Below are 24115 nucleotides of genomic sequence, written 5' to 3' on the forward strand. Positions count from 1 at the left end.
TGTTTCATAAAGACAGGCAAAGAAGAAAAGGAGAAGGAGTTGTGTAAGTACTCTTTCTGAAATCTGTGCAGGCTTTTCCTGCTTGCTCCTGAGCCCTGGATGTGGAGATAAAGAAAAAGCTTTGCTCATTGTCAGGGTGCCAGGTTGCAGAACAATTATGCCTTAAAACGTGGTGAGGAAACAACCAGCACTAAAGTGGCTCTCTGAGCTCACCTGCAAATCTGTTCTGTGCTCACCTGTCTGCAATGAGGGGCTGCCCAAAGCCTCCCACACTTAAGTACTGGGGAAGAGGAGCCCTCCTCAGATGAGCCTGGAGGGAGCAAATGGCTCGGTGTGGTGTGAACTGGCTCAAAGGTGCTTTGCTGCACAGAGGTGTACTCCAGGGCAGAATTGGGTGGATAAGTGATTGTGTATAACTAGCACTTATGCGTGCAATAAAGGATCTCACTTGGGGTCTGTGCTTTCATATGCCACAAATGGCACCTGAACAGAGGCTTGAGGAAAGGAGAAAAAAAACAAAAAACCAAGCTGGCAGCATAGCCCAGCTGAACCAGAGATGATGGATACATGAAGGTGGATATGTGAGTGCTCTCATCACCGAGTGGCTGGAACCATGGGACAATCATTAATGTGGGAATAGAAAAATAAGGAACAGAAAAATCATAATGATGTTTTGGACTGAAACAGCTGCAATTGCTTCTACCCACAGATTCTGCATTTTTGGGCAAAACCAAAGGAGTTGTCACATTCTGGTGAGTTGTCTGGGATTACAGTCTTTGGAAACAAACATTTCCTTAGTAATCATGTTTATCTTCTTGCAACAGTAGGATATCATGTCCAGTAGAGGCTGCATAGATTTCAGTTACGTATTTGCAGCAAGGAGCAAGAGGAAAAACCTGAATCTTTTCTGGGCTGTTTTGCAACTGTGACTAGATCTGTAGATTTAAATGGCACTATGCATTTTTTTTTTTTTTTTTTTACAAAGCCCTGAAAAGAGACTTGAGCTGTAGCACTTGAGAAAGAGTATATTACAGTGCAGAAAGGAGGCTGTGCAAAAGGGAGCCATGGAATTATTCAGTGCATTCCCTGTCTGATACCAGGTAACCAGCTGTGTGAGAGCAACTCCTGTATGAAGCTGTAAAAGAACTCAGATGCTCAGTTAAAGATTTTTGGAATCGGATGGGCATTTACCATGAACTTGTACGCTGCCATTGCAGAAGGATATGTAATGACCCTATATGATTGTGAAGTGCTGTGTTGTATGATGCTTACCTCTAGGCAGTATACAGTTTGATAACGGAGTACTAGGACCAAGTTACTGCGCAGACAATGTATAATTTAATGAACATGAAAAATACAGACCGAGGGCCTCAGTGGATTCCTGCTCGGCTGGTTCAACCAGCTGATCACAGACCTCCTACTTGTCTGATGAGCCAGATAAGCCAGAATAATGTGGATCTTTCTGTTGCTTCTTTCCTTGCACTTAGCCAGAATAACGTGGATATTCCTGCTGTTTCTTTCCTTACACCTCATGTTGCCACTGCACAATCTTTAACCACAGTGAATAAGTTAGGATGTGATATGAAAAATATTGATGAGTGGGTTTGTTATATTGCTAGGGTTTTGGGCTGTTCATTGTGTTTGATGAACCTGATATGAGCCATGATACAGAGGGCTGTCCATCAAGCTATGATAGTTCAGGTTTGCACAACCTTCGCCTTATTCTACTTAACAAACTAAAAAGGGTGAATTGTAAGGGCTCTTTCTGAAATCTGTGCAGGCTTTTCCTGCTCACTCCCAAGCCCTGGATGTGGAGATAAAGAAAAAGCTTTGTTCATTGTCAGGGTGCCAGGTTGCAGACTATGCCTTAGAATGTGGTGAGGAAAAAACTAGCACTAAAGTGGCCCTCTGAGCTCACCTGCAAATCCGTTCTGTGCTCACCTGTCTGCAATGAGGGGCTGCCCAAAGCCTCCCACAGCTTAAATCCTGATGTGGGAAGAAAAGACCTCCTCAGATGAGCCTGGAGGGAGTAACCAGCTTGGTGGGGTGTGAACTGGCTCCAAAGGTGCTTTGCTGTGCAGAGGCATATTCCAGGGCAGAATTGGGTGGATAAGTGATTGTGTATAACCCGCACTTACGTATACAATAAAGGGTCTCACCTGGGGTCCGTGCCTTCATATGCCACAGAGTTGCACTCTATGTTAAGGAGAACCCTGAATACATAGAAGTCAAGTATGGTGATTGTGGAAGCCCTATCAAATGCCTCTGGGTCAACATCACAGGGGTGATCTCCAAGGGGAATCATACAGTGGACATCTCCTACCAACCTCCAAACCAAGTCAATAAGGCCAACAAAGAAGTATTTGGGTCACTTAAGCTTTGTGTTGTGTCAACAGAACCTGGTTCTTATAGGTGACTTCAGCTACCCAGACATTTGTTGAAAGTACAATACAGCAGCTCACATGTCATCCATCAAGTTTCTGGAATGCGTAGAGGACTGCTTCCACATACAAATGTTAAATGAGCCAACCAGGAATGAGGGATTGCTGGAACTGCTGCTCACAAAGCAAGAAAATCTGCTTTGTAGTATCTCAGCTAGCGTTAGCCTTGGCTGCAGTGATCACAATATCGTGGAGATTGGGATCCTGCTGAGCACACTGAAGGTTAGTACTAGGACAAAGGTTATAGAACTTAGAAAAGCAAACTCCAGCTTGCTCAGAGCTCAGTTGGGAGGGATTCGGTGGGAAGCTTCCATGGAGCATAAAGGAGCCAGCAAGTGCTGTGAGTTTTTTTCTAGAATGCCATCTGGGAAGCACAAAGCCAGTTCTTCCCCTTTAAAGGGAAGGGAAGCAGGTAGAGCAAGAGATCCCACTGGCTTAACTGCAAGTTTCTGAGCCTACTCAATACCAAAAGAAAAGAGTACCAGAGATGGAAAAGCAGATGAATACCCATTGAGAACTACAAGGGCATTGCCAGGGCATGCTGAGATCCAGTGAAAAAAGCAAAAGCTCAGCTCAAATGGAAATTGGCCAGAGATGTAAAAAAACTACAATAAAGGGTTCTTTGGGTGTGTAAATAACAAGCAAAACCAGAAGGAACGTACTGGTCCTCTGTTAGTGACTAATTCACCACTCCTGTCTAACAATACTGAAAAGGCAGAGGGTTCTCAACACTTTCTTCACCTCTGTCTTTACCACTACTGTTGAGCCCCAGGCCTTGGGAACAAAAATCCAGGTTGATGCAAACAAAGACCTGTCAGTGAAGGAGGAGTTAGTATGTGATCTGTTACAGGAGCTTGGCCCCTACAGATCAACGGGCCCTGACGATATCCTCAAAATGTGTTAAGAGAGCTGGTGACATCATTGCAAGGCTGCTCCCCATAGTCTTCGAAAAGCCATGGTGATCAGGAAACACCTCAGAAGAATGGAATAAGGCTAATGGCACCCCCATTTACCAGAAGAGCTGAAAGGAGGGTCCAGAAAATTGTAGGCTGATCAATCTTACTTCAGTTTCTGGGAAAGTTATGGAATGAATCTTCCTGGGAGCTATCACAAGTCAAATGAAGCACATGATTGGGAAAAGCCACTATGGATTTACCATAGGTGAATTGTGCTTGATAAACACAACTGCCTTCTAGGACAAATTAACCTGCTCCGTTGATGTGGGGCGAGCAGCGGACATTGTCTACCTGGATTTCTCCAAGGCTTTCAATATGGTTTCCCACAGCCTCCTCCTAGAGAAACTGATGTGCTACAGCCTGGACAAGTGCTCTGGCGATGGGTGGGGAACTGGCTGGCCAGCAGTGCCCAGAGGGGGGTGGTGAACAGCTCCTTTTCAAACTGGCAGCTTGTCACAACTCGGGTCCCCAGGGATCGGTAGTGGGCCTAACACCGTTAAATATCTGCATAAGTTATTGGGTGGTGGGATCAAGTGCACCCAAATGAAGTTTGCCAATGATACCTAACTGAGTGGGCAAGTGAGAGCCACCCTGCAGGAAGACCTGCACAGGCTGGAGGAGTGAGCTAACAAGAACCTTAAGAAGTTCAACAAAGACAGATGTAAGGTCTTGCACCTGGGAAAACATAATCCAGGAGTGCAGTGCAGGCTGGGGTCTACCTGACTGGGGAGCAGCTCTGTGGAAAGGGACCTGGGGGTCCTGGGGGACAACAAGCTCCATACGAGTGAACAGTGTGCTGCCGGGGCAAAGAGAGCAACAGGATGCTGGGTTGTGTCAACAAGGGCATCACCAGCAGAGATAAAGAAGTCAGTATCCCACCCTACTCAGCACTTGCCAGGCCACACCTGGAATACCATGTTCAGTTTTGGTCCCTGCCATACAGAAAAGATGTGGACAGGCTGGAGAGGGTCCAGAGAAGGGCCACAGAGATGATCCAAGGACTGGGAAGCCTGCCGCATGAGGAAAGGCTGAAAGAACTGGGTTTGTTCAGCCTTGAGAAAAAAAGGCTTACAGGAGACCTTATCACCATGTTCAGTATTTAAAGTGTGGCTGCAAAGAAGATGGAAACTCCCTTTTTACAAGGAGTCACATGGAAGAGATGAGGGATAATGGGTACAAGTTACTCCTGGGGAGACTCTGATTGGACACAAGAATAAATTTTTTCTCAATGGAAATACACATTTCCAATTAAGGGAACAATAAAATTAATATGAAAATAAGGTGGATGAGAGGTATTAAATGAAAATATTGGCATAGGCAACTGGCTTTTGGATTAACAACACTGGTTTCTGTAGTAACCTTGACAAAAAAAGCAGGAGCATGCTAATGAAGACTGGCTCAAAAAACCACAGAATGAGAGCAGAAGAATTTGTTTGAAGCTCATACAATAAAGAACTAATAAGCACAGCTACTTAAAGTTGAGGTCCTCTCCACTCTGATTTGCCCTATCCTACAGGAGCTCATCAGCTACATGATTGGAAAAAGCCACTATGGAGTTACCACGGGTAAAAAATAGAAGAAGGAATATATTTGGATAATACTAATTCATCAGAGAAGACCTACATGACTAGTGCATAACTTACCCAAGAATTAAGAAGACGAGAAGCTGAACAGAGCTACATGCTTTGAATAAGTATCAGCACTACCAAGGTATGACTGAGGTTCCTTACCTAGAATTATGGACATATTTCTAGAATCCCCCTCAAAAAAGTGAAGCAGAGAACTATAAGGATAAACAGGGAGTGGAGAGCCTTTCAAAGAGGTGGAAAACAACAGGTTTGCTTGTCTAACCTTGCAGATGAAAGGCTGCCAGGGAACACTGGTTTTCTAAAAAACGCCAAAAGAAAAGGAGTACACAAGCCAAAGACAATGTTAGCATAAGAACAAAAGTATATAAAATGGCTATTAATAGATGCAAAGTGGAAATTACATATAGATCCTCAGAGTTATTCAGAAATGACCCTTTAGTAGGACTAATGGGGTGACAAAACCACCACTACTCTTAAAATTGAAGCTTGTGTGGATTTGATCAAATGAAATCATAACCTAAGCTACCAATCAGACTGGCTGATAAAGCAAGACTTTTTTCCTGTCAAATGCACTACATCAAAATTTTTCTTCCTTTTGATAAAACTGAAATGTTTGGCTGTAGGAGAAAATGTTTTGCCTAAATGAATGCAAAAAAAAAAAAAAAAAGAGTGGAATATTAGAAGTGTCCAACTTTTCCACCATGCTTCTGGTATGAAAGAATATATGTGTCTTATTTTAAATTATAAAGTAAACAAATACTGGGTTTTTCTACAAGTAAGGAATTTTTGTTTGTATTTGCTGCAGCTCTTTTTTTGTTTCTTTTTGCTTCCTGTGAGGCTTGCAGTCACACCATCATGTATCTTACTGAGAAAGAGGTCTTAAATGTGGATTTAAATTGGCATGCAGTGTGGACAGCTCAGAAAGGTTCTGCAAACATGCTGGGATCCTGATTCCTTCCTGATCTAGCGCCATATTTCACTTCCAGCTCTCAAAAAATAAGTGTGAGACTGAATGCAACAAAATAAGAGGTTTCTAGATTCTTTCTTCCACAGATTCTATCAATGCTTGTTCACATGAGCGAAGTCCTACAGTGTGTAGTGAGGAGCACTCCTCTGGGGAGAAAACTTCATGCCTAGCTTCATTTCTCAGGTCCATGTCAGTTATCTTTCAAGAATTGTCTTGGAGGTTTTTAGACTAGGTTTTATGAGATGCTAATGATTGCAGTCCGCTATAACCAAGACTGGGGTTTGGCTGAACTACTCAGTGCAAGCACCCTTCCGCAGGCCTCCGTGCTGGGTGGGCAGCAGCCACTGCGCACAGTGCAGCTGGCTGCTCCAGCACACCCTGCCCCGCAGGCGGCGGGAGCCCAGTGGGAAAGTGCTGCTCCCAGGGATGGTGCTTTCTCCAGAAGAAATGGAAGGACATTGGGGGGAAAAAAGCACAGATGTAAGGTGGAACTATCCCTCCAGATATTACAGGCATCACTCTTTTCTGCAACGCAAGACACAGGCGACTCTTGAGATCACTCATTAAACTACCACTAGTTCTTTACAAAATTTTATTATACCTTGAATGTCAAGCATATTACCCATCTCTGATAGTAGGACAACAGAAAACCAACACATTAGAAAAAGCCACTTATAAAGCATTGGTTAAGTTCAATACAAGACTCTGCCTTAATTTAAGAAACAGGTTTTAAGTTCTTATGGGAACTGTGCCTTTCTTCCTTATGCAAAAACAAGCAATACACCTCATTAGCAAAGCATACAATGAGAATTACACATAGCTTGCTTAAAATGAAAAAAGAAACAGCATAACAAACATTGCAGCTAGTCAGCCAGCAGTTAGACCTTTCTCCTTGTAAACCTGCTTCTTCAGTTTGACAACTGCAGTCCTTGGGGAGAAACAGCAAAGGGTATATAACTTAATTACACAGAACTGTTACAATGGGGTTGTGTAAACATTTTTTAATTTTTATTTTTGTCAGATCATAGCTGCAAGCCAGCTATACCAGTTTTTTCTTATTTTTTAAATGCTATTTTCATATAAGCTGAATTGCCCACATGGAACCTTTTGACCTTCTGTAGCTGACAGTACAACCTGCAATAAAACCTTGGCTCTTCTTGAACCAGTAGTTCTACCCTTGCATTTCACGTTGGTTTTAAGCAAAGAATCACAAGGCAAAAAAGGTCATATTATTTCCAGATTTTTCTCTTAATTTTATAGAAATCTGATATATGCTTTTGCTCACAGAACACTTGGAGCTATGACATATGAAATGTACACAAGCCAATGAGATTCACACACACGTGAAGTCAAAGCCAGCCACATTCTTTCAAAATCAAATATGGTATGTGTTGGCTGCATGTGAAAAATTTCACAGTAATTTATACCTGACCAATACCATTTAAGGCCTAATCCTGCTTCCAGTGGCATCTCCAGCAATTTTGCAGAAGACTTCAGTGGTAACAGGAGTATGATAGGACACTTAAATACTGAATATTGTATATTACAGTTAATCTTATTCCTATTAAAACTGATGATCTCTAAAATCACTTCAGGTTCAATCAATGCAAGTTATAAAAAAATTATTGGAGTTTCTTTTCTAAAGGAATGTGTAACCTTTGGGATCGTTATTCATAATATCAGAGGTACTTTTGTTCCTGCTTATGGGATTATTGCTGGTCACCTTCCTGAGACTTGAAAGACCACAAAAGACAAGCACCATACCTATTCCTCTAAAGAACTGTATCACAAATTAGTAATTTGGTCCCTTTCTAAATGGATCTCTCCCCACAATTACACTAAAACATAGTGATGGGTCACAAATTCCAGGGGGTCCAACCGGTCCTGGCATTCCTGGACTGCCACGATCTCCATCTTTACCAGGCTGCCCACGCTCTCCAGGACGTCCTTCCTTACTCATACCAGGTGGACCTTCAGGACCTTAATGGCACACAAGCAATAAACAAATACATTACAGAGTGTTCTTACTGAAATGAAAACAAGAGCAAGTAAGGACACACAAACTCCCTGCTCTTTGGTGAAGTATGCAGATAAAACTTCATTTTCTGAAAAAGACACTTCTTGTCTCATACTGCGTGCATATTTATATAAACCACATGGTACCTTATTAAGATTAAAAGGAAATATAAAAAATCTACTTTAGTATATTGTTTTACTTTATCATATAAACACGAACCACCATGGCATGAATCAGAGTCCTCCTCTTTCTATTCACTTCTCTTGCTTTGGATCAAGCCCTAATAGCTCTTCCAAAAGCTCAGCTTTGCGTTTTGCATGAATACGCTGCTGTTCAGAAAAATATTTTCCTTCACTAAGCAATGCTTACAAGTCACATGATTATATTAGGGCTCAGTTTTCAGTTAATGGTTGACTTGAAGATCTATCTATCAAGAAACAGCAGTCTCAGGTACCAATCTCTACAAGACCTGTCTTATAAAACAATGTATTATATGACATTTTACAAGGCATGCAAGAGACAGGCATTAGCCAGAAGACATACATGGTAATTAAGATGTGTAAAAACTATCTACATTTTTCCAAATTATATCAATATTTTTCCTAAACCACAGTTTTTTAGAAATTATTAGAATGTACTGAATCTGCATAGCTGAACCATCCCTCACCTGGAGGTCCTGGGGGGCCTTGGATGCCAGGAACCCCAATTCCTTGATTGCCTTTTGCACCATTTTTTCCTGGAAGTCCTGTGAATTAGCAAACATAAGTATATCTTTGCACACTAAGAAAAGAATATTTTCATCCAATGAATTAGGAATTCTACATCTGATAATATTTATTGAATAAAAAATTTTAATGCTTCAAAAGCAAATAATGGCATGTAAAAGAAGCATTTCCTTGTAACCTGCACAGAGTAGCAGGATTCTAAATTATCCCCATTTTTACTGAATTAAGAGCTGATGTAGCACCTGTTAAGCAGACAGCTACTATGATTTGTGGGAATAGATGATGGACAATTAAGAAATTTACTGTCATTACCTTTCCATTGGCAAAATTTTTAAGTTGTATGAAGGAAGTGTAAGTATTCACCACAGTTCCCATGTAATACAGAATAATAGACAATCTTCCGCAACATACAGCAGAACTACATCTCTACCAAAGAAATACTGAGAGGGGCAAGGTATGTGCTCTCTTACACTAGTAAAACCCAATAAATTCAGTTTCTTCATAGAAACAAGTATCTATTTTTCCAGCTCTTACAGAATAGCTGGAAAGGTTAATGTCCTCTCCAGAGTAAAACTGCACGTTCTTCTATTGGAGATGAAATTATAAAAGCACTATAGACAAATCATCATTACATCCAGAACAGATTTGATGTGCTAGGTCACAGTCAGTAAGTCACAAAGAAAATAAATATTTACCAATCGTTTGCCTACCTACCTACCCCTGGCAAGTTACCTATATTTCATACAGCTTTCCTGATTATTTTGATGCTATAGTTAACGGGCACTGCTGGAAGTAATTACCAAATTGTGGACTTCACCCAGTCTCTTGGTCTAGTTCCAGACCATATATACATACTTAGGTGTGCAAATACATCACAGAAATCAGTTGGAATGCTTAGGTGGATGAGTTACCTGAAAGCATAAATCTTAGCTTGCCTAGAATGAAACCAGAATGTTTAAGAAAAGCATAAAAAAAAGAAGAAGCAAAAATCCTTACGAGATAAAAACAAAAGGAGAAAACCCTAGGAAATCAGAGGGAGTATAGAGGTTATCACATTCCAAAAATAAGCCTAGAGGGTGGTAGATTGTAAATAGCCAGTGAATAAATACTGTTCTTCAAAACAGCAGAAACAAAGTTTGGAAGAAAAGAAACCACAAAACATATAAATACATTGAAATCCAGGCCTAAGCATATTTGATCTAAAAAAAAAATAATAATAAAATGCAGTTAAAAACATTTACATGAGACTAAGAACTCTCTAAAAAGATCAAGCTGAAGTTTGACTACAGTAGAACTGAACACTAGCTGTCTTGCCGTGCTCCTGTATTTTCTCTTCTTCTGACATGGATTCCTCATAAGCAGGGAAATATTCACGTTGCACCGTGTCCCCAATTACACTCTGAGATACAAACCCAGCTATTCCCTTACTCCACCTGCACTGATCCCATTCAAAACTGGAAGCAGAAAACGAAGCCATAAAAGCCATTAGCATTGTGACAAACGCACGCAGTACCTCTTGTCCCACGAGCCCCAGGGCGACCGGGGATGCCTGTCAGCCCCGGAATGCCATCATTTCCTGGTAAACCAGGAAACCCTCTTGGGCCTTCAGGGCCTCTTGGACCTGGTGGTCCTGGAAGTCCTGGGGAAGCGCTTTGGGATTGACAGTGGTTACAGTTTTGTAGCCTTCCACTCTGGAGGATGGCAGGCAACTGGGCTGGGAGAATTCAAACAAAAAATTGTTTAGAGTGTTATAACAATAAAATAGAAAAATATTGCCCCCTAGCCACTAATACAAAAACTAACAAAAAAATATTCTTTAGAGAATATTATAACCTTTAGGAAAGAAGTTGGTAAAGTATGGAACCTTTTTGATGAAAGAAATAAATAAACATGGAAATACATTTCCACACCTGTAGGTGATAAATCAGCAACATCAATCTCGCTTTCAAGAAAGCATCTTTATAACTATCAAGAAACTTCTTTAGCACTTTAAACAAGGAAAGAACAGTCTAAAGAGGCTTTCAAACTTACTTCTCAGTACATCTGAACACACCTGTCGAATAAATTCTTCTGAAAATTCTCGAGCCTGAATTGAACAGAGAACAATTAAAAGAACAGAGAACATGCATTTGTTTGGGGTTTTTAAAGTACCCAAAATGACAAGTTTGAGGTCCTATACATACAGGTTTTCCATCTGATCCAGGTGGTCCTGGGGGTCCTCTATCTCCTGGCTGACCTCTGAGACCAGGAGGTCCAACCAAACCCTGGATACCGGATTCTCCTTTTTGCCCACTGATGCCTCGAATGCCCGGATCTCCTTTCTCACCTTTCTGGAATGAAAACCAATGAAAAACCAATTGTTTCTTCACAGCCAGTTTGGAAGCTGGGTAGCACCAAGTAAACATGTTCTGAGAAAATCTTCACTAATGATTTTCATAAAATGAATAGAAGTTGTCACTGAAAATTAACTTGATACTAATGAGGCCTATTTTACTAAAATATCCTGGAATTTTCAGGATTTCTTCTTTAGTAACTGTTTCCAGATACGATTATTTACCAAATATAATTAGAAATAAATTAGCTTTTTTTTTCTCTTTTAAACTTTAAGGACCCATTTTACTTATAATTAATAAAAAAACAAAATAACCTTCCTTATTAAAATATGGAAGGAAAGGCTTTATTCACTTTTTTCAGGAGAATTTAATGATCTGTTACAGTACATTAAAACCCTTAGAAGGCTGGAAAAATTAGAAGTGAAATCCTGTCATCACTGAGGTTCGTGGCAAGCTTCTTATAATAATCAAGGCTTTTACCCTGTGTCTGTAGTGTAGAACACAAAGGAAAAAAATAGTTTGATTTCAGTTAAGATTTTTTTTTGGGGGGGTGGGGGTGGGGGTGTCGTATGATTGATAAGAAGTGTATTCCATTTGTTTTACTGGAAATGGTTAAAACAATACTGGAAAATACTTTGACATATCTTCATCAAAGCAACGGTTCTTCTATGTATGGAATTATCTACTCCATTAGTTCATGTGGAACTTTTCCTATGCTGGAGCCAACAAAACATCACTACAATGCAATTTGGTGTGTGCCCAGGATTGAAGTATACTGTTTGCACCCTGATGAGCCTTTCCTTCCATTTTTGCACAGCTTCTGGATAATTTCACCAGTTGCTTCAAAATTTTCTTTTACTCTTTCCAACCGTTTTAGATGGAATTATGAAAACAAGGCAGCAGAATTACTATATATGACAAAACTTACTGGAGAAAATAATGCAAGTTTAGGAAGCACTCAGGCATACAGTCTTCATAGACTTACACTGAATTTTAAAGTATGGTTATTTATATTACTTTTTATCATTTTATATACTACTTACCAAAATTCTTTACAGCAAAAAAATTCAAAGCTGTCTGGCTTGGTCTGAAGCAGTAACACTGCCCAGAGCTCTCCACATGAATTATTAGAGTAGCAACCTTCAAATTCAGTATTGGATTACTCAGTTTGATGCAGGGGTTACTTGGTTGTATGCAGAGAGCCAGACACTAAAATGAGGCAGGTAGTTTTTCCTCTTAAAAAAGCCAGAGGAATTAGACAAAATGTGACAGATGTCTGTCAGGTGCCTAAGAGTACTGCTGGAAAGATGGTCCACCAGTAAGATGTCATGCGTGAACTGAACAGCAGTCCATACCCTCTTCCCACTTGAAAAGTTATACACCAATTCAGAACTGACTTTTTCCAAGGTTGTAATTGTATTTTATTTTCCAGATACTGTCAACTTGAACGTTGTAGACACTGAGAACTGATACTTAGTTACACCAGGTAGACTTGTACTTGTTAATTTCTATTACATAATTACAAAAGTGGGTTTTTTTTTCATTAAATAGGGTCAGCAAAGCTCAGAGATAAATATACGGAGCGTGTGTAGCTGCCTGTGGCTATACTAGCAGCTCTGTGTGCTGGGATCTGAGAATCATGCTGTTTGTTCTCATAGCTAGAAGTTATTTGTTTCAGTTTTAATTACTTTTGCAGCTATGGGCTGTGTTTACTTGTGAGTTGATTTATTTGGACTAGATGTTAAAGGGGCTAGAAAGCATTAAGAACCAGTGAAATATTGGGAAAATGGCATCTACTGTAGGAAAACATCACAGGCAAGAAGCCAGTATGAAAACACCAGGACAAAACTATGGAAGCATCAGCACAACTGCCTGCAGAACATGCCAAAAAGCAAATGAAACTGCTGATGGAACATTTTCTGCTGTATATCTTGGTTTTGTAATGCTTAGCCACATCCCATGTGTGGCCTTGTTTGTAGACACTTGCTGTTGGAAAAGAAAATAATAAAAAATAAAAAAAAAAAAAGGAAAAGAGCTTAATAAGTGCTGAGAATTACAGACTGAAAGGATTTTTTCTTGAGGACATAGTCTAACAAAAGACAACATATTTTATAAAAATAGAAAATAAACTAATTTTATAGGTCTGATAAGTGAACACAATAACATCACTATATCTTAGCATATAACAAAAATATTATTAAAAGGATTTTCCAGAAGAAATATATGATGACCATGATGTACAATATTTAAAAAGGCTAGTTCAATAGTGTACAAGGAAGCTTTTGCCAATTTTGGCAATGATTTAGGAAAACACCTATAAGCCAAACTGTAGATTTAAGTATTTCATAGAACCACAGCAGCATATAGGGTGATTTATATGCATAAATATGTAAAGTTATTTAATTATCAGAATTGAGCTTCCAACTAATATGTCCAGTTACTGATATGCAACAATGCTTTCATGAAAAAGGGCTGAACAAAGAAATCTCTAGATAAAGTTGAAATATGTTAATGGGATGGTGTATACCCTGATTTAACAAAATATTGGGATAAAAAAAATAGCTGACAAAGTTAATCTTTTAAATACCAATTTTTAAACTACATGCAACACAAAAATTAAAAGGTTTGGTCATAAAGGTATCTACGTTTGCCAAACACAAGGGGAAAAAAAAAAAAAAAGACGGGACTTCTAAAAATATCAGAGAGTAACAAATGTGCAGCTTCTGACAGACCATGAGCAGTCCAAGCAGGCTTCCCTTTATGCCCAAGTTTCAGGCTGAGTTGAATTATTTCTGTATAAACTTAGTAGTAGAAAGAATGCTGCCTTGCATTTTCTGAGTCAGTCTCAAAGACAGAATTGTCTAACAAATTTTTTTTTATAAAGGCTTCACTACATTCCTTTTCATTAGCTTTGAACTAAAGGCACACAAAGAAATCTTACTGGTGAATGTTAAAACACACAACAGTTCAGCTGTGGAAGTCCTTCCTACAAACTTTTATGGAAGCTGAAAGTACAGTGTATCAACACAGTTCAAAAGGAATTAGGCAAATTCAAGATTGACATTAAATGTGAGGGTCTTATCTCCAGCTTAAATGCCCCTTATTTCTTGACTGCGAAAAAAAGCAAAGGATTACAAGATCAAGGATCTTTTTTGTATATCCTGTTACATTTGTATCCTACCCTGCTATTACTGGCTGCTGCTGAACAACACAAAATTTTCTTATCAAGTATTCTGTATCTTTCCATTAATATATTTTTACTTTTCAATGAACTTAGAACCTCTAGATTTCTTTTATTTGCTCTCCAACCAGTTCCTTCCTTTGTTGGTTTTTTTTTTTTCTTTACTTTGGTTTGTTGTTTTTTTAAATTCTCTTAAAGTATATACTTGGCTTTAATCTTTTTTTTTTAATCTTTCATTTCATGAAATATATATTTTCCTATGTCCCTAACTAAAACCAATACTTCTTTCTCTTTTCTGATGTTTCTTAAGTAACTTCTTTTCTGTTTCTTATAGAGATATGTGTAGAGAAATAAGACTATAAATACACATTTTACAGATCACATAATTTGCAGAAGCAGATGGAATAATTTTGTAATACTATACTTGCCATTACAAATTACTTACCTCTCCTTGTTCTCCACTCAATCCTTCTACTCCCTTCAGAAATTAATATGAAAAAAAAATTTAAAAAAGCAAGTTGAGCCAAATTACTTGGAATCAAAAGTTAATATTTTCAACCTTTGTTTCCAATAATTAATTACAAATGTAAACATTTAAATATTCTCTGATTGCTAATTGTACAAAAAAACAAACGGCATATAAGGATGAAAATTGTGTATCACGGAGAATTAACACTTTAATAATACTTTTAATATCATATACTGAAAGGGTAAGTTGGGAATATATAATGAATATTAGAAACCTTAAATTTATTATAGACATATACACAAAACTGTATTCACTCTACAAAAGACAAAAGACATAAAATTTTATGTTCTAGCAAAAGGAAACTCCTGATTCTACCTGTTTAATACTGTCTTACTAGACAGAAATCAAGTTCAGAACCTTTGAAATACAAATTCAGTTTGTAAGCCAGACCTTGCATGTTGGCAAATGGTTTCAGTTTCATTTCTGCCAAATGGTTCAATGGTTTTATATTGATTAAGTTCCATGGCAAGATGGCAGTTCAGTGCTGCCTTTTTCGCTTTTTTGATGGACTTTTATGGGGTAGGAAATCTGTATTGTATCTTGAGAAGTCCTGGAGGCTTTAGAAACCTTGGAATGATTTAGTGCTGTCTACCATAAGTATCTGAATGACTGTTTTTTTGGTTGCTGACCAAACTAGATAAGCATAGCAAACAATTTTAGACCAAGCCTGTATTATTTCTTCAGCTTTCTCAAAAAAAAAAAAAAAAACGCAACTGCAATTCAGTTGCATCATCCTATCTGAAAAAGAAGTATTTTCTTTCACTATCACTTTATTTTATCGTATGATTAAAATAATAAATATATGAAAATTTGTCCATTATTTGAAAAACAAACAAACAGAAAACATCAAAAAAACCAAAACAAAACCAAATCAGAAAGTTTAATTCGTAAAATGTTAGAGTAAGGCATAACATTTGGTTAAAACCGATGACTGGCCTTCTAGTTTAAATTATTTCTTTTCAAAAATATCTGCTCAGCTCTACTACCAGACTCCTGCATGTCCCTGAGAGTGATAAAACTAGGCTAACATACAACCTAGATCTCCCGCCCATGCTCCACTGGAATCAGCTCCTTCTGGCTAGACAGGCAGCTGTATTGGTGTCGTAATTCTGAAAAAAGCAACTCCTTTTGCTCCTTCCAAGTCTACTTTTAGATATGTACCTCTAACAAATACTTCTCTGTTCAGACACAACATAGATTATGACTTAACAAGTATTTATAAATACTAACAGTTATTTTCTGTGGTATAACAAGATAGCCAACTATGACACAATCAGAATACATTGGCCCAGAGTTAAAGAGAAACAACTGGATCTCACTGATTTGCAGCTGAAACAGGAAACATCTGTAATTTATGAGCACAGAATATGTCAATAAAGACCCCCAGTACAGTTTAGGAGGTAATGAACTACACGAAAGTGAAGCATGGCACATGCACAATCTTAACATTTCAAGTATCACTCTTATAACCTTTACAAAAAAGCCACTTTGTGCTGTTATCTGCATTTTATATTATGTATAATTGTTTCATGAAAATTTTCCATAATTAAGGATTTAATAAAACAATCCACAAAAATGTACTTCTGTACCGTTTCTCAATATATAGTATCCCAGAACCACAGAAACATGTAGGTTGGAAGGGACCTCCACGGGTTAAACTTCCTTTTCAGAACAGATCCAGCTAGAGCAGGCTGCTCGGTGCCCTGTCATAATCTCTGTGAGCAGCCTGCTCCAGTGTTTGATCACCCTCAGCGCAAAATGCTTTTCCCATATATCAGGTTGGGATTTTCTGCATTCAAATTTGTGTCCATTTCCTCTCATCCTTCCACTGTGCACAGCTGAGAAAAGTGTGGTTCCATCTTCTCTATATGTGTTGTATTTCTTATTTTAAAAATACTAAGGTTCTTTAAGAGGTACTTTATATAACTATATAATCATGGTATACATAAATATATTTCACCTGATGCAAATAACTATCCATGTTGATGGAAGTAATCTTAAGAAACAGATATGAATCATGGCTCTCTTGAACTAGGATCACTTTATAAAAGTACCTGTAAGCCTGGATTTCCTTGTCTTCCTTTTTCTCCTTTCAGTCCCTTCAAAAAAGAAGCACATTTTCTTAAAATATACATTTATCTGGGAGATGTAATTAAGCTACTGAAAATAACACAAAGAGATAAACCCTAAAATCTCATCCCAAACCAGGCCAAATCAATCTGAAAAGTTATTCTACGAGAGTTCAGAGCAGAAACTGTGCAGAAGGATATAATTCCTACTCTGAACACAGGGGAATCAAGTTAGGATTTGAGTAGTGACATGATACTCCTCTTTTTCTTGTAAGTGTTACCATGACTTTTTGATAACAAGGAGGAAAATCCCACTTGTTATAATCTAGTAAGTAGGCAGAGGCCAGGTGGCATTACTTTGACTATGCGCATTTATGTGATCCCACAGTGCCTGGTGCAGGCAGGGACAGAAGCCACCCCTGGAAAGTGCTGGGTCATGTCCCAGTCCCCTAGGGCAGCAGCACAACCTACATCCCTGAGACCATGCCATTGCTAGGACCACACAGCTCTGCACCAAATGACAACAGCCTGCTCAGCCCCAGAAACACAGCCACAACTATGTCCTGGGCATACTGGGCAGTTTTCCTTGAAGAAGAGTTAGGGTGCACTGCTGCTAATTTTCAAGCAAACCTTCTGTGGAGCCCAGTCTTAAAAAAATCTCCTGAATTAACACCTAAGACTTGCATTAATAGTGTTGCCAGATGATCTCATTAGAAACAAAGTTGATATACCTGGATGCCACTTTCACCTTGGTTTCCTTTGTCCCCCTGTAAAAGAATTAAAGTCTCCATTGTAACATGATTAATCTCAAAGACATTTAGTCTGTCTTTTAATTCAACTCAGGAAATACAAGAGAAGCACCTTAATAGCTTTTATTTATACTGAATGAAAACAAATCACTTTATCCTCATGTACACAATCATTGAGAAAAGTACAGAAAGTTACATTAAGGAGTGAATCTGTCACAGAAAGAACTATCAAAAAGAAAAGCGGATACTTATCCAGCAAGTTAAAATTTAAAAAATGCAACATAATGAGATGGCAAATCCAGCAGGATTTTATCTACTCAGTGTATGGGAGTGGAGAAGATGTAGGTAGGTACTGGGGTAGTATTTCTGATGAGTTAAAATTCATCTGAATGCTAAGTATGCTTGCCTTCACCCACAGTATAATTTCTGTAACACTATAAACCCATTGAATGTAAATAAACATCTGTGGAGTGACTGGTAAATGGTACTTAAAAGACAAGTATCTAAATTTATCAAGTTGTTTGAACACCACCTAACTGACACTGAAGAAAAACAAGCAGCTCTTGAAAATGATTCAAGCACATTAATGACAGGGGTATAAAATATGTACTCCCAGAATGTGCCTATCTCTCTTCCTTGACTGAAAAGGAAACTTAAAGTTATAGGAGATGGCTCCTGCCCTAACTTTGACCTCTTAAATCAGTGTGACTGTTTAAATAGAAATGAATCAAAGTGTTGGGCCAAGAACATAGCAACTCATTAAACAAAAGACAGATCTGTGGGGGGTTGTGCAAATCTGCATTTAATAAAGAGAAGAAAAAGGATGGATTTTTTTTTTATCTGTTTTGCCAGTTTTCTTGTAGGAGCCAAACGTGTGTGTTTGGTCATTTTTCAAAAAAGAGAATGTTTAATTAAATGCTAAACAGTAGTAAAGATGAGATTTTGACCATGGCAAATATTTGCCTGATAGAAAAACCCAGAACATAAAAGGTTATTTATGCCAGCTGTGTTTGGTTATATTGTACTTGAATGTAAAATACACCGTTTGGTGTCAAGTTTTAAAATAAGTTATAGCTGAAAGGCTTCACTTTTACTGTTAGTTGCCCAAACTGCACTTTTTTTCCTGAATAGTTCAAAAATTTGTCATACTTGTAATTCCAGTTAACCAGCAATATATGTTCTGACTTGCATCTTCATATAAAATGAATAATGACAAAGCTTCTTCAGTTTAAAATTTAGAGAGGTTGCACACATTTTAACAAAATCTTCCTTCTTAAAATCAGTAGTCTCAGTACATGTACCTTACATGACCCATAGATATTGAAACAATATATGGTGATAATGAAACTAATTAAACTATTGTTATGACACTGATTCAACTCAAGTCACTCTTCCATTTGGCTTCAATACATTCTGAAAGCCTTAAGCCAGGAAATCTTTGTCCTTATGCTCTCTGGGAATCACTGTTTTGAAACTGGTCAGAAGACTGATTTTTCTACATCTTGTCTTGGAAAATGGAACTCAGGTTCCATCATCTCATTTAGCTAAGAGAATCTCATCTAAATTTGGATCATTCTCTAGCCTCCATTGACAGGGACTTGCTTCAGTTGTCTAAACATAGACCATTTAACATGCTGTAGGCAACACAAGGCATCCCCATACATGTCTACTGACATCTGAAATACTCTAGCATACCTAAGACATCCATACGTGGCTGGCATATATGACACTGGACATACAGGAAACCGGTGCCCTTCTGGAGCAGAAGGTGAAGTTTAGTAGAATTCCTCTCCATGGGGTTTTAATAAAACTTTAAATATACCACCACCCTTCTAACTTACTGCTTCTTTGCCCTTCAACCTTTCTTTCCATAGTGAAGTACCTGATTCAACTCTATTTCTGTAATGTCGTTACTGGGTCTGGCCGAGATGGAGTTAACATTCCCCATGGCAGCTCTCACAGCGCTGTGCTTGTATGGGTAGCTAGAAAGGTGTTGGTAACACACCAGTGTTCTGGCTGCTGCTGAGCAGCGCTCGCACAGCACCAAGCCTGTTTCTCCAACATTCCCCCCCTCACCACCAGCAGGGTGGTGGTGGGCAAGATCCTGGGAGGGAACATAGCCAGGACAGCTGGCCTAAAGTGACCAAACAGATATTCCATACCATATGGTATCTGCTCAGCAATAAAAGGTAAGAGAAAGGAGAGGGGGGTTGCACTTAGTATTAAAACATTTGTCTTCCAGATCAACTGCTACGTATATTGAAGCCCTACTTCCCAGAAAGTGGTTAGCCATCACCTGTTAATAGGAAGTAAAGAATAAATATTTTGTTTTCCTTTGTTTCTGTGTATGGCTTTTGCTTTATTAAACTACCTTTTAATATTGACTCACAATTCTTTTTACCCATTTTCTCCCCTCCCTGTCCTGCTGAGGAGGCGCTTGGTGGGCACCTGGTGTCAAGCCAAGGTCAGTTCCCACAGACTCCTTTAGATGAAGGGCTTCATCCTTCAGTGATCCTCTACATGGCTGGTAACACTGCACAGATGAATTTTGAGTTTTTACTGACTGTTTATTTCTATCTGACACCCTACCTGAGCTTCCTTTGCTTTTACAAGATTTCCTGTTTATTCTGAAATCGGTAATTTGAATATGTAATGGAGGAATTTTTGCCCTAGTTGGGACTTTAGTATTTCCCAGGAAACACTGCTAGATTTTCAACAGAAGTGTCAGATACATTACCTAAACACACTTAATTTATTTTTACATAATTTTTGCTATACATTTAAATTTTAAATTATTATTGAATCAGTTTAACTAAGATTTAAAATTTGATTTAACTTCATAATTTGTGTTAATTTAATTAAAGTAACACTGCACTTTTAAACTTAAAATTTAAATTTAAATATTGAATTTGGGCTGATAGCAAATATAGCAACATTTTTAGTCTTGACAACTTGCTCCTTGACTAAATACCTAGTTTGAATAGTTGCAGGTAAAGCTTGTTAGTTATAATAAACTATATCCTAAGGAAACAAGTCTATCTGTTACATGACATCAGATCACTTATATTGCTCCAAAGAAACAGTATAACAATTAAATAAGCTTTATACTTGTATATGCCAATGAAGAAACTCACCGCAAAAAAAAATATCGTCATGTTTTCCCATAAAAATACAATAAAAAAATGAAACATTATCTTACAAAGCAACGAAACATTTAAATTTTCAGGATGCACATATCATTGCTTTAAAAGTGCCCAGAATAAAGAAATCTTAATTAAAATTTAGACTAAAAATGTAATGGATACAAATCAGAGCTTTAATTATAATTAGAATTCTTTGATTTACAGCAATGGAAATAATTTTACTTTAACCACTTTCGAACCATGACAGCTGATAAGTGTTCAACCCTGAAATTCTCCTCAAATCATGTTATTGAAGATTACAGTAAATAGTTTCTCCCCAGCTGTTTCAAATAAACATGTAGCATTTCCTTCACATAAATTTAACTAATAGCATATGTAAAATATAAATTCTTGGTCTTGCTCTGTTTCTTCATTAAGTTACACAGAAGAAAGGGGCTTGCTGTCCTGAAAAAACATCATCTAGAATACACAACTCTGTTAAGTCCTTTGCAGATACCCACAGGTTACGAAGAGTAATGATTTTCAGGTTCTCAAATCCCATTCTGTATTCAAACCATAGCTTATTTTTCCACAACAGACTCAGTTCACTCCAATGAATTCTGTGAGTTGTAGCAAGATAAAAATAAGTCAATATTTTAAAACAAGAAATATTCTAGGGGCTTTCCAGTTTCCAGTCAAATAAAAAGTTCTGTCTTATGGGCTGAGACAAAGCTGAGAGGTTTCAACCACACAGGAGATTTTTAGTAGAATGCTGTCATCTTATAGAAGAAAATCTCTAGGAAAGCATTTAATATAATGTTAGTTACAGGTTTAAGTTATGCAAAAAGCTGCGTTCTTCAATTTCAAAACATATCAAAGAACAATATTGCCTATAATCTTTTCAGTCTGGGACTCCTTAAAGTCATGTGACTGTCAGAAAATCCTACATACCTTCACTTTAAAAATAAGGATGACTATCCTGGTAAGTCAAACACCAATATGAAATTTTACAGTGTGTTCACAAACAGTTCTTCAGCAACCACGTCTATACCAGTGTTTGATAAACGTGAGCCTGCACTAAGAGATGCTGAGATCCTTGAAAGCAAGATCTTTATGAGAACTCAGTTTGCAAGAGGAATAAACGTGGGTTCACCTGAAAGGAAGAAATTATTTTCAACCGGTACAGTAGAAGTAGGATCCATCTAACCTGACTTTTGCCATCTAGAATGTCAACATTTAATTTAGCTGCCTAGGCTTCAGTTACGGTCAAAGAAAGGTGTAGAGATGTGAATTAATGACTCCCCAGAATGCTCAGACTCTCTCAGCTAAATATGGAGAGAACCTGGACAGCTTGGTTAGATCAGGTAACTCTTAATGGCTGAGGCCAACTAAGCTGAATCTGCCTAGGGTCAACTGCTCCACAAAAGACTTTGTACAACAGACTTTATAGATGCAGCACTTGCTATAAGATATAAGAGTAAGTAAATATAGAATCATGGATCATATCATTACACACTGCAATTCATAATGGAAATTTCATTAATACCTTTGTCTCAGTATTTTATGTTAAGTTTCTCCTTTTTGGCCATTCTCTCCTCCCTATGGAAAATGATTGTTTTTCTAAAGAATGGGCATTCCAAAATATACCAACTATTCTCTAATAATAATGATCACTTATGGGAAAAGCACTTTTAAAAGATGCAATTAATGTAAAACTGGGGAAAATACTTACCTTTATACCCTGGGTACCAGGAATGCCTGGGTAGCCTGGTTCACCTGGAGCACCTGGTACTCCTAGTTCTCCCTGAGTAATACAATAGCTCTGTGTCAGTGATGTGCTGAAAAACATATACTGCATTTTTCTCAAGGTCACATGATATGCTTTGGCTACGGCATTTTGAAATTTTATAACTGAGGATGACTGAAAAGTCTGGAGAATTTGTGAAGAGGTGTTAAACACAGAGAACACACAAAAGGAACTCCTAATTCTTAATCTCATTTTTCCAGTATCCATCTTCTTTAATTGCCCTTTAATACAGATGACGCTGATTTTTCAAAATTACACAAATAAAACTGTCTGAAGTAATGGCAATGTTTGCAGTTTTGAACTTCATGAACAGTTGATTTACACTGCTTAAAATCTGGTATAAAATTAGTAAAAATAAGCTATCAAATGGATTCTGATGCAATTTTATGTTAACTACCACTTTATTTTGAAACTGTCTTGTGACTAATCATGGAAAATCATGGAAAATCAGCAAATCATGGAAAAGTAAAGCAGTCCCTTCTTTAACTAGAATACCTCCAGATTCATACTTACCTTGGCTCCTGATGATCCTGGTTTCCCCTGTATTCCAGGTTCACCTTTATCACCCTATATAACAATATAAAAGTGTGGCTGACATATCAGTATCTTTTGTCAGATGTTGTTTGACTAGCAAATGTAAACATAAACCGCTGGGAAATCGGTCCTTACGGGAAACCTGAAGTTTCAGTTTCTCTAAGGAAAGAATAGATACTGATGACAAAGTGTGATTTGCCAGCCTCTGCTCACTTGTCCCTTCCCCACTTGCCAAATATCCCTTGCCCAGTCACACCATGTTTGTGCGTACCGATTTCATATTTCCACCATCTTACTTAATAAAACTCTGAGACTCCTTCAACCCGTCTGAGCCAATATATTTATTTATGGTTTGTTTTTTATTGTAGCCTATGGAATTAGGCATATATTCAGCATGAGGATTTTCATTAAAATTTAAGAATTATTATTTCATGGTGCTCTTCTGTAGGAATGAGCTTAAGAATGATTCTGTAAGAACCAACTTATATTCAGAATGACAGATAAATATACAAAACAACAGCACTTTTCACAAAGGAAAATAAAGCTAATTAATTTTAAGTCATTTCATAGGTATTCGATCTTCTTGACCATAGCAAACATCAACACGTTAAAAAAATGTTACCTTCAGCATACAATTTTAAATCAATAGATACGTAATTTTGAATATAAAATAGTGTATGGGTGGAAAAGCAGTTAAATGTACATACAAAGCTTGGGAAATGAATAAAATATTCCTAAATATTCTCTAGGACATACCATTGAGTGCTCACCGGCCAAAATTCCTCTGGGATTAAATTAAAAGGTTACACTAACAGATCTGGATTTTTAGTATCTATTTTAGTTTCTGAGAGCATGGGTCAAATTAATTCTTGCTGTAGCTGCAGTGTAATCAATAAAGTCACATCTGAAATAAATTTGGCTCCTCGGGTGGAAAAAGCAGCACGTAACATTATTTAACACAATTAAAATATAAATAAATATAACATGGGCAGAAAGTTCTGATGTATACTGAGAATTATCTGGCTCCCAGCACTGCAGAACATTTTCCAGAACTGCAAAGCTGAAACAAAGTCTCATGACTATTTCTGCAATTGTT

The 24115-nt window shown here is 37.8% G+C and overlaps 1 protein-coding gene across 1 annotated transcript in view; it reads right to left on the reverse strand.

Moving 5' to 3' along the window:
• Positions 1 to 6531: 6531 nt before the first annotated feature.
• Positions 6532 to 24115, reverse strand: part of COL21A1 (collagen type XXI alpha 1 chain) — a 113832-nt gene continuing 96248 nt past the window's right edge. The window contains exons 21-30 of the mRNA XM_037393041.1: positions 22999 to 23052; positions 22411 to 22482; positions 17539 to 17574; positions 16793 to 16837; positions 14655 to 14687; positions 10879 to 11025; positions 10727 to 10781; positions 10209 to 10409; positions 8638 to 8715; positions 6532 to 7933 (exon numbers count right to left, since the gene is read on the reverse strand). Coding sequence (XP_037248938.1) covers positions 7746 to 7933; positions 8638 to 8715; positions 10209 to 10409; positions 10727 to 10781; positions 10879 to 11025; positions 14655 to 14687; positions 16793 to 16837; positions 17539 to 17574; positions 22411 to 22482; positions 22999 to 23052 — 909 coding nt within the window. The 3' untranslated portion in view covers positions 6532 to 7745. The remainder of the gene's footprint in view (positions 7934 to 8637; positions 8716 to 10208; positions 10410 to 10726; positions 10782 to 10878; positions 11026 to 14654; positions 14688 to 16792; positions 16838 to 17538; positions 17575 to 22410; positions 22483 to 22998; positions 23053 to 24115) is intronic.

This window comes from Falco rusticolus, chromosome 6 (assembly GCF_015220075.1).
Source record: "Falco rusticolus isolate bFalRus1 chromosome 6, bFalRus1.pri, whole genome shotgun sequence".
NCBI lineage: Eukaryota > Metazoa > Chordata > Aves > Falconiformes > Falconidae > Falco > Falco rusticolus.